Source organism: Melanerpes formicivorus, unplaced genomic scaffold (genome assembly GCF_026170545.1).
Source record: "Melanerpes formicivorus ecotype bairdi unplaced genomic scaffold, bMelFor1.0.p_v2 SCAF_57, whole genome shotgun sequence".
Taxonomy (NCBI): domain Eukaryota; kingdom Metazoa; phylum Chordata; class Aves; order Piciformes; family Picidae; genus Melanerpes; species Melanerpes formicivorus.
The window spans coordinates 274,027-286,359 of record NW_027142409.1 but is presented as its reverse complement, the minus strand read 5'-3'; the positions used below and the strand labels follow the sequence as shown (position 1 = coordinate 286,359).

The 12,333-nt window shown below is 48.8% G+C and overlaps 1 protein-coding gene across 4 annotated transcripts in view; it reads right to left on the bottom strand.

Annotated features, from left to right (window-relative positions):
- The window catches only part of LOC137452677 (uncharacterized), a 35,405-nt gene extending 23,304 nt beyond the window's left edge, over window positions 1–12,101 (bottom strand). For 3 of the 4 annotated variants that reach the window (XM_068161307.1, XM_068161308.1, XM_068161305.1), the window contains exons 1-4: window positions 11,857–12,101; window positions 8,874–9,001; window positions 6,716–6,862; window positions 954–1,025 (exon numbers count right to left, since the gene is read on the bottom strand). In XM_068161307.1, the coding sequence (XP_068017408.1) occupies window positions 954–1,025; window positions 6,716–6,862; window positions 8,874–9,001; window positions 11,857–11,944 (435 nt within the window). In that variant the 5' untranslated portion in view covers window positions 11,945–12,101. The remainder of the gene's footprint in view (window positions 1–953; window positions 1,026–6,715; window positions 6,863–8,873; window positions 9,002–11,856) is intronic. The other variant, XM_068161306.1, reaches the window with a different exon arrangement.
- Between the last annotated feature and the right edge of the window lie 232 nt (window positions 12,102–12,333).

Here is a 12,333-nt window from a genome sequence, read left to right as displayed (position 1 = left end):
CTAAGCTATCTGTAGCTTCTTTGTATTTTATATATAATATTGGATTTCTCTTCAGTCAACTTTTCCAGACTGTGGAGGGTTGAGAGAAGGCCTAGCTCTCCCTCCCCCACAGCTAGCTCAGTCGGAGAAGCAAAAGGAATGATATATTTACAAGCAAAAATGAAATGCAGGTTATATATATACACAATATACAGTATTTACAATATATATACAGAAATACACAGCAAAGAAAAATACAGGATCAAAACTCCCTCCTCCGGACAGAGGAGAGTTCCCCCCTGTACTGCCCTCTCTCCCCCTACGTCCCTTTTTTCCCAAAAAGGGCTAGAGAGAGAGAAAAGGTAATTAATAAGGATGAAATTTTGTTAGGCCTCAAAGCGCATGCAGGATTAGTGCTTATCTGGTATCCAAGGTCAAACTCCAGCTGCTCAGAAACAGACAGGCTGGAAAAGCAGGACAGAGAGAAACTGAGAAAAATTCCAACTGAACTAAAACTTAAAGTTGCATTCTACCAATCTACCAATGAAATTTGTTTAGAATATCTGATTGTTTTCGTTACCATTCCAAAACATTCAGCCAGAGTGTTCCAGCACTGTCCCTTTCTTAAAGGCACAGCCTCAAATGGTCACACAGACTCTCCTTGCGATCAAGCAAGTTTTTAGCAGCCACAACATCTTTTGGCAAGGAGTTTGACAGATTCACTACCCATTGTGTGTAGAACCACCTACTTTTGTTTGTTTTGAACTCAGTTTCACTAATGTAACACGCATATGGCTCTGTTCTCCCACCCAAATGTCTTTTTTCAGTCTAGAGCTCTAAGAAAACTTGAGAGTTTTTTCAGTACCTGATGTCATATTTGCCATATTTTTTTTTATTTTTTTTTTTTTTAATGACTCATGAGACTGATAAGAAGATGCAGGCTAGGAACTGTTAAGAAAGACTCATTTCCATACCTCTGGCAGTGCTGACATCCAGGCTACGGTGTAGTCATTTGAAACTGAAGCGACATCAGTTTTCACTGACACCTGGGGACACAGAAGAGATTGTTTGGGAACAAACAAATCATTGGCATTATTAGAAGTACAGGAAACAGATTTCTTCTCTGGTGTTTGAGGGGGTTTGGCAATGTACATTCATTGGAATAATTTCTGTGGTCTTAAAATGAGTTAAAGCCATAGCATTTATGGTGGTGCATGTACAGCAGAGGGAACAATTTGTGTTCTTGTTTATGAACAAACACATAAATAAAAAATCCTGTTTCATATCGTGTAGGATATGAACTAGAGCTCACTCTAGAGACTGTGTCTCTTCATCAGAGGTACAGGGAAGCAGTCTGCTGGCTTTAACAGGACTGGTTCCCTCTTCTCATGCAGGCTGGGCACCTGAAAATGCAAGAACCCCAGTACCTTATGTTCATGCTATGGTGTAAGTCCTGCCAGCAGGCACTGCAGAATGAGGCAAGTTCTGAATGCTGATTTTGGAGTTGGTGTTTTCCTCAAACATCTGCAGCATGGTTTAAGTGTGTTACAACACCCAGAGGTGACTGCAGAGCCTCAAGTCCTAACAGAAGAAACATTCTTTCTTCATCCTGCCTATAGTGTGTGTACAAAAGACAGTGATGTTTCATAGAATCATAGAATCACAGAATGGTTTGGGTTGGAAGGGACTTTTAAAGAACATTTTAAAGAACATTTTAAAGAACATCTGTTTCAGCGGTGAGCTCCATCGGGGACACACATCGAGACCAGAAGCCTCGGAAAAGCACGGACTGCTGCTGTTTATGACCTGAAGGACCCGCACACAGCCTCTGCGCTCGGCAGGAATCGGCTCTCACCGATTCTCCACGTGTTCGGGATCATTCGGGTCCCTGCGTGCCGTGGCAGTTTCAAAGCCCGCGGCAGCTCGCGGCAGCTTCCATTTCAGCCCGGCTTCTCGCTCGGACGCGCGCGCAGCCACACTTTTTAAAAAAAAACAAACATTCTCCAGTAGGTTCCGTGGGCAGGGCTAGCCATGGTGGTAACTCGCCGCAATAACTCCTTTAAAAAGTCAGTCTCGACTCAGACTGAGGGGGAATATAAGCAGATAGGTAGGTGTCATAAGCGAGAGGTAGGTGTGCAGGCATCTAGCTGCAGACAGTACTGGAGCCTGGCACTTGAGATGCAGGGTAGAGGGGACGGCTCCTGCTTTAGGTGTGAGCAGATCGACTGTCTGCTTAACCTGGTGGCTGGACTGAAGGATAAGGTTGCTAGATTTAGAGATGTATGCAATTGCAGAAGGGTGACGAACCTGAGTAACCAGGCTCTGCAGGCCCCCCCAGCAGAGGCCAATTATCCAAAAAGAAGAGGGGAATGGATGCAGGTTCCTATCAAAAGATGCAAGGTTAAACCTCCTTGCCCCCCCTCACCCCCCCCACTGCCCTTGGAAAACAAGTACGGGGCATTGGAGGTTGAGGGTGAGGTGATTCTGATATCGGAGGGCACGCCATCTGGGGTTTTCCCTGTGGCAAAACAGCCTAAGGCGAAACGACCTAAGGTGAAACAGCCTAAGCTTAAACAGCCTTCCCCCGGCATCAGGACTTGCTCCCTTAAAAAAAAGAGGAGGGTAATTCTTATTGGCGATTCCCTCCTGAGGGGAACAGAGGGCCCCATATGTTGGCCAGACCCTACTCACAGGGAGGTTTGTTGTCTTCCAGGAGCCATGGTTGGAGATGTTACCAGAAGACTGCCTGGTATGGTGCAGCCCTCTGACTATTATCCCTTGATAGTTATGCAGTTAGGGAATGATGATGTTGCAACCAGAACTCCCAGGGCTATCAAAGATGACTTCAGGGCCCTGGGAGATCTGGTTGAGGGATCAGGGGCACAAATAATTTTTTCGTCTATACCCTTAGTTGCAGGTGGGAATACCATAAGGAACAGGTCAGCAGCTGAAGTCAACAAGTGGCTTAGAGGCTGGTGCAGGCAAAAGAATTTTGGGTTTTTTGATCTTGAAAAACTTTCTGCTGCACCAGGCCAGCTGGCAACAGATGGAGCACATCTGTCCCAGAGGAGGGGTAAGATCAGAGTGTACGAGAATGGCCTATCCCTCAAAGGGAAAAAGATTCTGGGGAGGGAATTGGCAGGTCTCATAGACAGGGCTTTAAACTAGTTTCGAAGGGAGAAGGGGTTGAAACCAGTCCCCCCAGGCTGGGGTCTGGGGGTGATAAGCCAGAGCCATAGGTGAAACCAGCAGCCCGGATGAAGTGCATGTACACTAATGCACGAAGCATGGGCAACAAACAAGAGGAGCTGGAAGCCTTGCTGCAGCAGGAAAGTTATGATGTAGTTGCCATCACAGAGACGTGGTGGGACGACTCACATGATTGGAGTGCTGCAATTGATGGCTACAGGCTCTTCAGGAGAGACAGGCAAGGAAGAAGGGGTGGAGGGGTGGCCCTGTACGTCAGGGAGGCACTAGATGCCATTGAGACGGAGATTAGGGACGATCGGGTTGAGTGCCTCTGGGTAAGAATTAGAGGGAAGGCCAACAGGGCTGACATCCTGGTTGGAGCCTGTTATAGACCACCCGACCAGGAGGAGGATGTTGATGAGTCATTCTATAGGCAGCTTAAGGCTGTCTCAAGATCGCCTGACCTTGTTCTCATGGGTGACTTCAACTTGCCTGATATCTGCTGGGATCTTAACATAGCAGAGAAGTGGCAATCTAGGAGGTTCTTAGAATGCATGGAGGACAGCTTCTTATCCCAGGTGCTGCGAGAGCCTACCAGGGGTAAGGCTATGCTTGACCTCCTCTTCACCAATAGGGAAGGGTTGGTGGGTGATGTGGTGGTCGGAGGGTGCTTAGGGGCCAGTGACCACGAGATAATTTAATTCTCATTATTTGGTCAAGCTAAGAGGGGTAGCAAGAAGCCCTCCACTCTGGATTTCCGGAGGGCGGACTTCAGGCTACTCAAGGAACTAATTCAGAGGGTTCCTTGGGATAAAGCCCTGAAAAACAAAGGGGTCCAGGAGAGCTGGTCCTACTTCAAGGAAGAACTGTTGAAGGCTCAGGGACAGGCTGTGCCAATGTGCCGGAAGATGAGCCGCCGGGGCAGACGGCCAGCCTGGATGGTTAAAGAACTTTTAATGGAACTAAGGGAAAAAAAGAGGGTGTATCACCTTTGGAAGAGAGGGGAGGCAACCCGTGAAAAATTTAAGGATGTTGCTAGGTCTTGCAGGAAGAAAATTAGGGAGGCAAAAGAGCATTTGGAGCTTAGTCTGGCCTCTGCTGTGAAGGACAACAAAAAGTCCTTCTATAAATACATTAATAGCAAGAGGAAGGGCAGAGACAACCTCCACTCCTTGGTGGACACGGAGGGGAACGTTGTGATAAGGGATGAGGAAAAGGCAGAGATACTTAACACCTTCTTTGCCTCAATTTTTACTAGCAGGACAGAATGTCTTCCAGACAGCTGGCCTGCAGAGCTGGCAGAAGGAGCCAGGGAGCAGCATAGTTTTCCACTGTTCCAAAATGGGGTAGTTGGTGATCTGCTCAGCCGCCTGGATCCCCACAAGTCCATGGGACCAGATGGGATCCATCCTAGGGTGCTGAGGGAGCTGTCAGAGGAGCTGGCCAAGCCGCTCTCCATCATTTTTCAGCAGTCCTGGCTCACTGGAGATGTCCCAGAAGACTGGAAGCTGGCCAACGTGGTGCCCATCCATAAGAAGGGCCGGTTAGATGAGCCAGGGAATTATAGGCCTGTCAGCCTGACCTCAGTGCCAGGCAAGATCATGGAACAGGTCATCCCGAGTGCATTAACACAGCACTTAGAGGATGGCCAAAGGATCAGGCTCAGCCAACATGGATTTAGAAAGGGCAGGTCCTGCCTGACCAACCTGATCTCCTTCTATGATCAGGTGACCCGCCTGGTGGATGTGGGGAGGCCTGTGGATGTAGTTTACCTGGACCTCAGCAAGGCCTTTGACTCCGTCCCCCATAGCAAATTCCTGGCCAAGCTGTCAGCCCATGGCTTGGACAGCAGCACTCTGAGCTGGGTTAGGAACTGGCTGGATGGTCGAACCCAGAGAGTGGTTGTGAATGGTGTCACATCCAGCTGGCGGCTAGTCAGTAGTGGAGTCCCCCAGGCATCAGTGCTGGGCCCCATCCTCTTTAACATCTTTATTGATGATCTGGATGAGGGCATTGAGTCTATCATCAGTAAATTTGCTGATGACACCAAGCTGGGGACAGGAGTTGATCTGCTAGCGGGTTGAGAGGCTCTGCAGAGAGACCTTGACAGGCTGGACAGATGGGCAGAGTCCAACGGCATGAGATTTAACACATCCAAGTGCCGGGTTCTGCACATTGGCCACAACAACCCCATGCAGTGCTACAGGCTGGGGTCAGAGTGGCTGAGAGCAGCCAGGCAGAGAGGGACCTGGGGGTGCTGGTTGATGGTAGGATGAACATGAGCCTGCAGTGTGCCCAGGCAGCCAAGAGGGCCAATGGCATCCTGGCCTGCATTAAGAACAGTGTGGCCAGCAGGAGCAGGGAGGTCATTCTGCCCCTGTACACAGCACTGGTTAGGCCACACCTCGAGTACTGTGTCCAGTTCTGGGCCCCTCAGTTTAGGAAGGATGTTGACTTGCTCAAACGAGTCCAGAGAAGGGCAACGAAGTTAGTGAGGGGTTTGGAACACAAGCCCTATGAGGAGAGACTGAGGGAGCTGGGGCTGCTTAGCCTGGAGAGGAGGAGACTCAGGGGTGACCTTATTGCTCTCTACAACTACCTGAAGGGGGGTTGTAAACAGGCAGAGGTTGGTCTCTTCTCCCAGGCAGCCAGCACCAGAACAAGAGGACGCAGTCTGAGGCTGCGCCAGGGGAAGTTCAGGCTGATGGTCAGGAGGAAGTTTTACACAGAGAGAGTGATTGCCCATTGGAATGGACTGCCCGGGGAGGTGGTGGAGTCGTCGTCACTGGAGGTGTTCAGGAGGAGACTTGACAGGGTGCTTGGTTACATGGGTTAGTTGATTAGGTGGTGTTGGGTGATAGGTTGGACGTGATGATCTTGAAGGTCTCTTCCAACCTGGTTTATTCTATTCTATTCTATTCTATTCTATCTAGTCTGATTCCCCTTCAGTAAGCAGGGACACGTTTAACTGGATCACTTTTCTCAGAGCCCTATCCAACCTGACCAATAAATGTTTCCAGGGATGGGGCAAACCAAAAGGTTTGTTTTGTCCAGTGATTTGCTTCTACATGGGTGTATAGGTACTGGTAGCAGGCTGGACAGACAAATCATAGCACCTGTTGGAAGACAGGTTCTGTCTTACACAGATGTTCTGTGAGGTATGGGATGCAGCAGCAGTGGAGCTCTGTGAAATCTAGTTTTTATTATTTCAAATATAAGGATGACATTCTTACAATTGCTGCAGCACTTTAGAACAGAAAGGTACTCTTATGGGCTAAACAAGTTGGCCTGCCTGTCTGCTTATTTGATTGCAGTGGCTTGACTTACATCATCTGTACAGTTAACTGAATTTCATTGCATTCAAAACAGCTATGACATGTAAATGTGTTGCTAATAAGCACCTACAGTTACACTCTGCTGAATATCAGCAGGTTGCTATTACGCCTGGTACATAGCATAAAATCAACTTCTGACAGGAGTTTATGGAGGTTGTTATGCCTGGCAGGGAGCTTGGATGTAACTTGACCTTCAGTGGGAAAGCTTTTACCTCCATGTAGTTTTCTTCACACACAATTTCTCTTGAAGCCCAGGAAGAGTAGGAGCAGTACATAGGGTAGGTGTAGGTAACAGCTGCCCTCATATTTGAAAATGAAGAAACCTTGATGTGCACAGTCAGTGAAAACAGCTCATCTGCCTGGGAAATAAAACAAGCAATTCAGAAGATAGTGTGAAATGTCCCAGGGGTGACTGCATGGGATCATCCAGCCCAGTGTCCTGTTTTAGAGAGTGTTTTATAATGATAAGAACAGGTTGAGAGCTGTCCTGACAGTTCCTCTGATATACCACTCTGTCTTAGGTGCCTTTTGGGTACAGGTTTTCTTAGCCAGAGACATTGCCTCAAGTACTTACAGCCTTTGCCTCAGATAACATCTTAGCACTATTCTTGCCGCAATGTTAAGGAGCGGAATAGTCAAGGGAAGATCTGACATAACATAGCATGTGGGCCATGTTCCTCCCATTCATGACTGCTATGTGCCTCTTCATGGACAGAAAGTCCTGGAGTTTTAGTTTGATGTAGGTAGTTCAGATCTAACATACAAATACTCTGTGGTGTCTTTCTTGACTAGTTTAGATAAGAGCTCCTTTGGGTCCTCAAACTCTCCAGGAGCTACATGTGTAGCCGTGGATTGTGCTTCTATCTGACATGGAATTTTTTTTTTCTCTACAGAAAAAGGCAAAACCTTCTCAGAGAAATTTACACACCCCCCACCCCCAATCTCCTTAGCTTAACTTCTGCCCATAAAGATTTTCCTTATTTTTTCTGTGGGACTTCCAGGACCAACCAGACTAAACATGGACAAGCAAGGAGATTCTACCACAGGTCAGCTGCCTGTGGCTCAGTTGGTAGGACATGAGACTGTGAGTGTTGAGATCATGGGTTCGAATCCTGCCGTGGGCAACAGTAGGCTTTCCTTTAAGAACCCCCTCAGGTGGCTCAGTTGGTAGCGCATCAGACCCTTAATGGGAAGGTCTTGAGTTCAAGCCTGCAGTAGGCAGTAGTGTCATAGTATCATAGTATCAGTCAGGGTTGGAAGGGACCACAAGGATCATCCAGTTCCAACCCCCCCGCCATGGGCAGGGACACCCCACACTAGATCAGGCTGGCCAGAGCCTCATCCAGCCTGGTCTTAAACACCTCCAGGGACGGGGCCTCGACCACCTCCCTGGACAACCCATTCCAGGGCTTCACCACTCTCATGGTGAAGAACTTCCTCCTCACATCCAGCCTGAATCTCCCCACCTCCAGCTTCATTCCATTCCCCCTGGTCCAATCACTACCTGAGATCCTGAGAAGTCCTTCCCCAGCCTTCCTGTAGTTCCCCTTCAGATACTGGAAGGCCACAATTAGGTCACCTCGGAGCCTTCTCTTCTCCAGACTGAACAGCCCCAACTCCTTCAATCTGTTCTCCCTACTCTATTCATGAGGTCTGTGATGACAGGTTGGACTCGATGATCTTTGAGGTCTCTTCCAACCTTAGGAATACTGAATACTCTGATGTGTTCTGCTTCTAGGTACATTTCAATTCAGGTAACATTTAGAAATTAGAAATCCAAGCTGCACTTTTACACATTTTAGGAAGGGGTGAGTCCAGCGATGCCTGTTTCTCCCCATTGACTATTGTGGAAGCACAAGCAACTAGTTTAGACTAGACATTATCTCTTAGATGGCTAAAGTTACGTGAGACAAATCTTGGTCTAATAGATGTGTGTGATCTACGTTCCTAGGCATGTGTTAACAGCCACATTACCACACAAATTAAGCCAGGAAATGATCTGCCAGAATCACACTGCAAATGTTGCTTTTTCAAGCAGATGCCTACTTCTTTCCAGAGAGGCTTTCAAGAAACTCTCTGGCAAATCAGCAGCTACAAGGATATGCTTGAGAACTGGCAGCTAGTCAGCAGCATTAAGTTAAGCGTCATTTCATGGAGAGAGGAAATCCCATGTCAGTCACACTGAACAAACCTCATAACAGAGAGCCATTGCCTATTCATTTCTACACACCACCAGCACTACTCCTTGAATTCACTATTTTTTGAGTTCTCAAAGCATACCATAAGAATGCTACATAATATCTCAGTCTTGTCGATTTTTGGAGAGCATGTACTCTCTGTGCTGTTTTCAAGTCCATCACTGGGTCTTACCTCATTGACCACATGACAGCCAAGGACTGATGCACGGAAGACAGGATTGCCCCATACATCTTCTGACAGGACATAACCACAGCGAGATGCTAGTTCCTCATCTAGCAGAATGGGGCCAGAATAAGGATCTACAGAAAAAAAGGGGCTCAAGTCATGTTCTCTACTATCCCTCTAACGTCAGCAATGGATGGGGAAACACTGAGGAAGGGCCAACAGGTCAATTCATGGCTCAGGGGCTGGTGCCATCGACAGGGCTTTGGGTTCCACAATCATGGATTGGTTTTCAAGGCACCAGAGCTGAAAACAACTTATGGGACACACTTGTCCCAGAGGGGGAAAAGAATCCTGGGGCAGGAATTGGCAGGGCTCATTGATAGGGCTTTAAACTACATTTGAAGGGGGAAGGGGTTAATAGTCTCCTGCTGGCCGGTGACAAACAGAGGGGCAGCTCACCAGCAGTAGAGAGAAGGAGGGCTGGTAATGGCTCTCAGCTTGCTGCCCTGAGGCAAGCCACAAATGATCCACCAGGACATTCTGTGGAAACCGAGGGGAATTGGCACAAGAGGAGGACAGGGCCAGCCCAGCTGAAGTGCTTCTATGCGAATGCGCGCAGCTTGGGCAACAAACAGGATGAGTTAAGTGCCACTGTGCTGCTGGGATGCCACAACATAGTGGCTGTTACTGAAACTTGGTGGGATGATTCCCATGACTGGAATGTAGGGATAGATGGGTGTGGCAATGCCAGCGACAAGCAGTGTGAGCAATCTGGCAGTGCAGGCCTAGAGCCTGACATGGTGGTAGGCCATGCTCAGCATAAATGCAGAGTCAGCTAGCAGTGGAGCAAAACAGTGCTGTGCCTGCAGCATGTAACTAAAACAAGACACTGGTAGCTATAAACATGGACAGTTATCTTGGGACAACAGGACATGCACCTGCATCAACAACCTCGTTGTGTCATTAGTAGTTGGACCAATAATCTGTAATAGTGCAATGTGTGGTCACTCATAGGGAACCAATGGAGCTATGCCAACGAGGCACTCCGAGTTTATATAAGTTGTAGCAGATGTCTTGTGCGACCAGTTGACACTGTCCCCTTAAGAAAGGGAATATGGTGGACGGAAGTTGGTAAATGAAAAGAACTATCTGAACTAATTTCATTGGTAGAGTGGGAGGAAGCACCTTCTGAACTGGGAGTGCAGGAGGGTATACTGGGCATTCCAGCACTTTATCTTTAGTCTTTCTTCCGCTTCTCCTTCGGGCAGCAGCTTGCAGCTCCTGGGCTTTCGGCCAAGGCTTTGGCCTTGAAACTGACAAACCTGATAAGGCCTGTATTAACTGCTTTCCAATTAACACAACAGCTTCTAAACTTTTTTCTCTTTCTCTCTCTTTCTAACCTGCTCTGGGGAAAGGGGTGAGAGAGGGGAGAGAGGAGGTGGGGAACCCCTTCAGCAGAGGGGGGAACTCTCATTTCTGTGCTACTCTGTTGTATATCTTTGTATATATTGTAAATATCGTAAATTTGTATATATTCCCCTGCATATCCTACATTGCTTTGTAAATACACAGCTCCACTGCTTTGCTAATACAGCTGTGTGGTTTTTTTTTCCTTTCCCTTCAATTTTTCCTTCCCTTTACTTTACAGGGGGGAGGGAGGAGGCTTTTTGGCCTTACCCTTCCAACCCTACGACACCTTGCTACGCACTTCTGCCTTTCCTGTCTCCTGTTTCTTCTACACTTTACCGTGCTATACTTGCACTACAGGCCTACTCCATAGGCATGCACCTCAGGCCTGCACCATAGGCCTGCAACACTGGAACAATAAAGGAACAATACTCGATCACATTGGTCAGCCGTATTGATTCCCAATCTCCGTCGTCTACATCTGGCGCCCAAAGAAACCTGAACTCATGGACAAGGGATCCTCGGACTACATTACTGATCGACTCAGCACACAGAGGTATGTCCGAGCGATACGGAAAGCCGGTCGAACAGCACTGCCCTGGTGCTGGAAAAATTAGCAGCGCGCTCAAAAAGGAAGTGAATCTCACCCTGGCCCGGTGAGCGACCGGAGGAGGGGCAAGGGGAAGCACGCCACCACAGAAGAGGCTGTGCTAAACGCTCTCCACCTATCCTCTCCGTGAGAGGTATTACTGGCAATTCTGGGATCGTGAAAGGGCTATTAGCCTGTGCCCAGAGTCATCCCCACGGCAATAAGCTTTTACTTCTGAAGCGTGGGACGAAATTGCAGCCCAGCTGTGGGATGAGGTGCTAAATGTTTAAAAAAGCAGATTTATGCTATAGCACCATGTGACGGATCGTCAACGGACATTGCAATCAAAAAAAGCAGAGCAGTCTACTCCCGATTCAGCTGCTGCGGCGTTTGGTTCTAACTGAGACGAGAAAGAGAGACTCGGAAGGCACTCCCCGCCCTCCGCCCCCCCCCCGTCTCTCCTTGCACATCGTCTGCCGCTCTGTCAGCATCCTCCTCAATGTCAATTGCCCGCTACTGCTTCTACACGAATCGCGGCTCTCTATTACCATCCTTTTGCGCGGAAAAATCTGCTCCTGCCACGTCAATAGCAGCAGAAGCGAATCCTGATCGAACTGATAAGGCACGCGAAATCAAAATGGAGGTCGCTACGCATTAAGAATTAGACAAAGGAGACGCCTCCTCCGCCATCTTGGCAAGCACACCGTGTTTATTAACACACCGCTACAGCCACCCGCGCCCAGCAGAGAAACCCATTAAAAAAAAAAAAAAAAAAAAAAAAAGGTGGCAAAACCTGCGGCTCGGCATTTTCGATCCCCTTCATCAACATCTTCCTGATACCGCCAGCGATGGCTTGGGCTTGGGAGCCGGACAGCGCGAACTCTGCTCTAGAACTCCTGGAGCAGGCTCGCGATCACGGCATTTTTGCACCCCCGCCCCACCGCGAGCCCCGGCCGCCCCGATGGTGGCCCCCACCACCCCGGCAGCGCTCACCTCGGCAGTCCTCAGCCCGGCGGCGCCCATCCCAACGGCACCCCACCCTACGGCAGTTCTCCTGGCGACGCCTCCCGCGACCCCCCATGGCCCCCGCGAGTACCGACGGCTCCTATCAAGTGGCATCGACCGACGCACTGCCGACAACAGCGGCCCCAGCAACAGCCACCCCCACGGCAGTGGCAGGAACGGCTCCAGCGGCCTCGGACGGAGATTTCAATTGAGTCCCGATGGGGCGATCGGGAGGTGGGAGGGACAGGGAACTGTCCCGCTGAGCTGGTGGAAAGGTATTGTGGGAAATGTAGTCACAGATGGAGAAGGTTAACAATGACTATGGTAATCCGAACTGACTAATGTACTTTAACAGAAGCTAGACAAGCCATAGCTACGCATGGGCTACAGTCAGGATACACAACTGCTGTAATCAATCAGTTGTTTTCAACACATTTGTTAATCCCTTTTGACACACGTATGTCA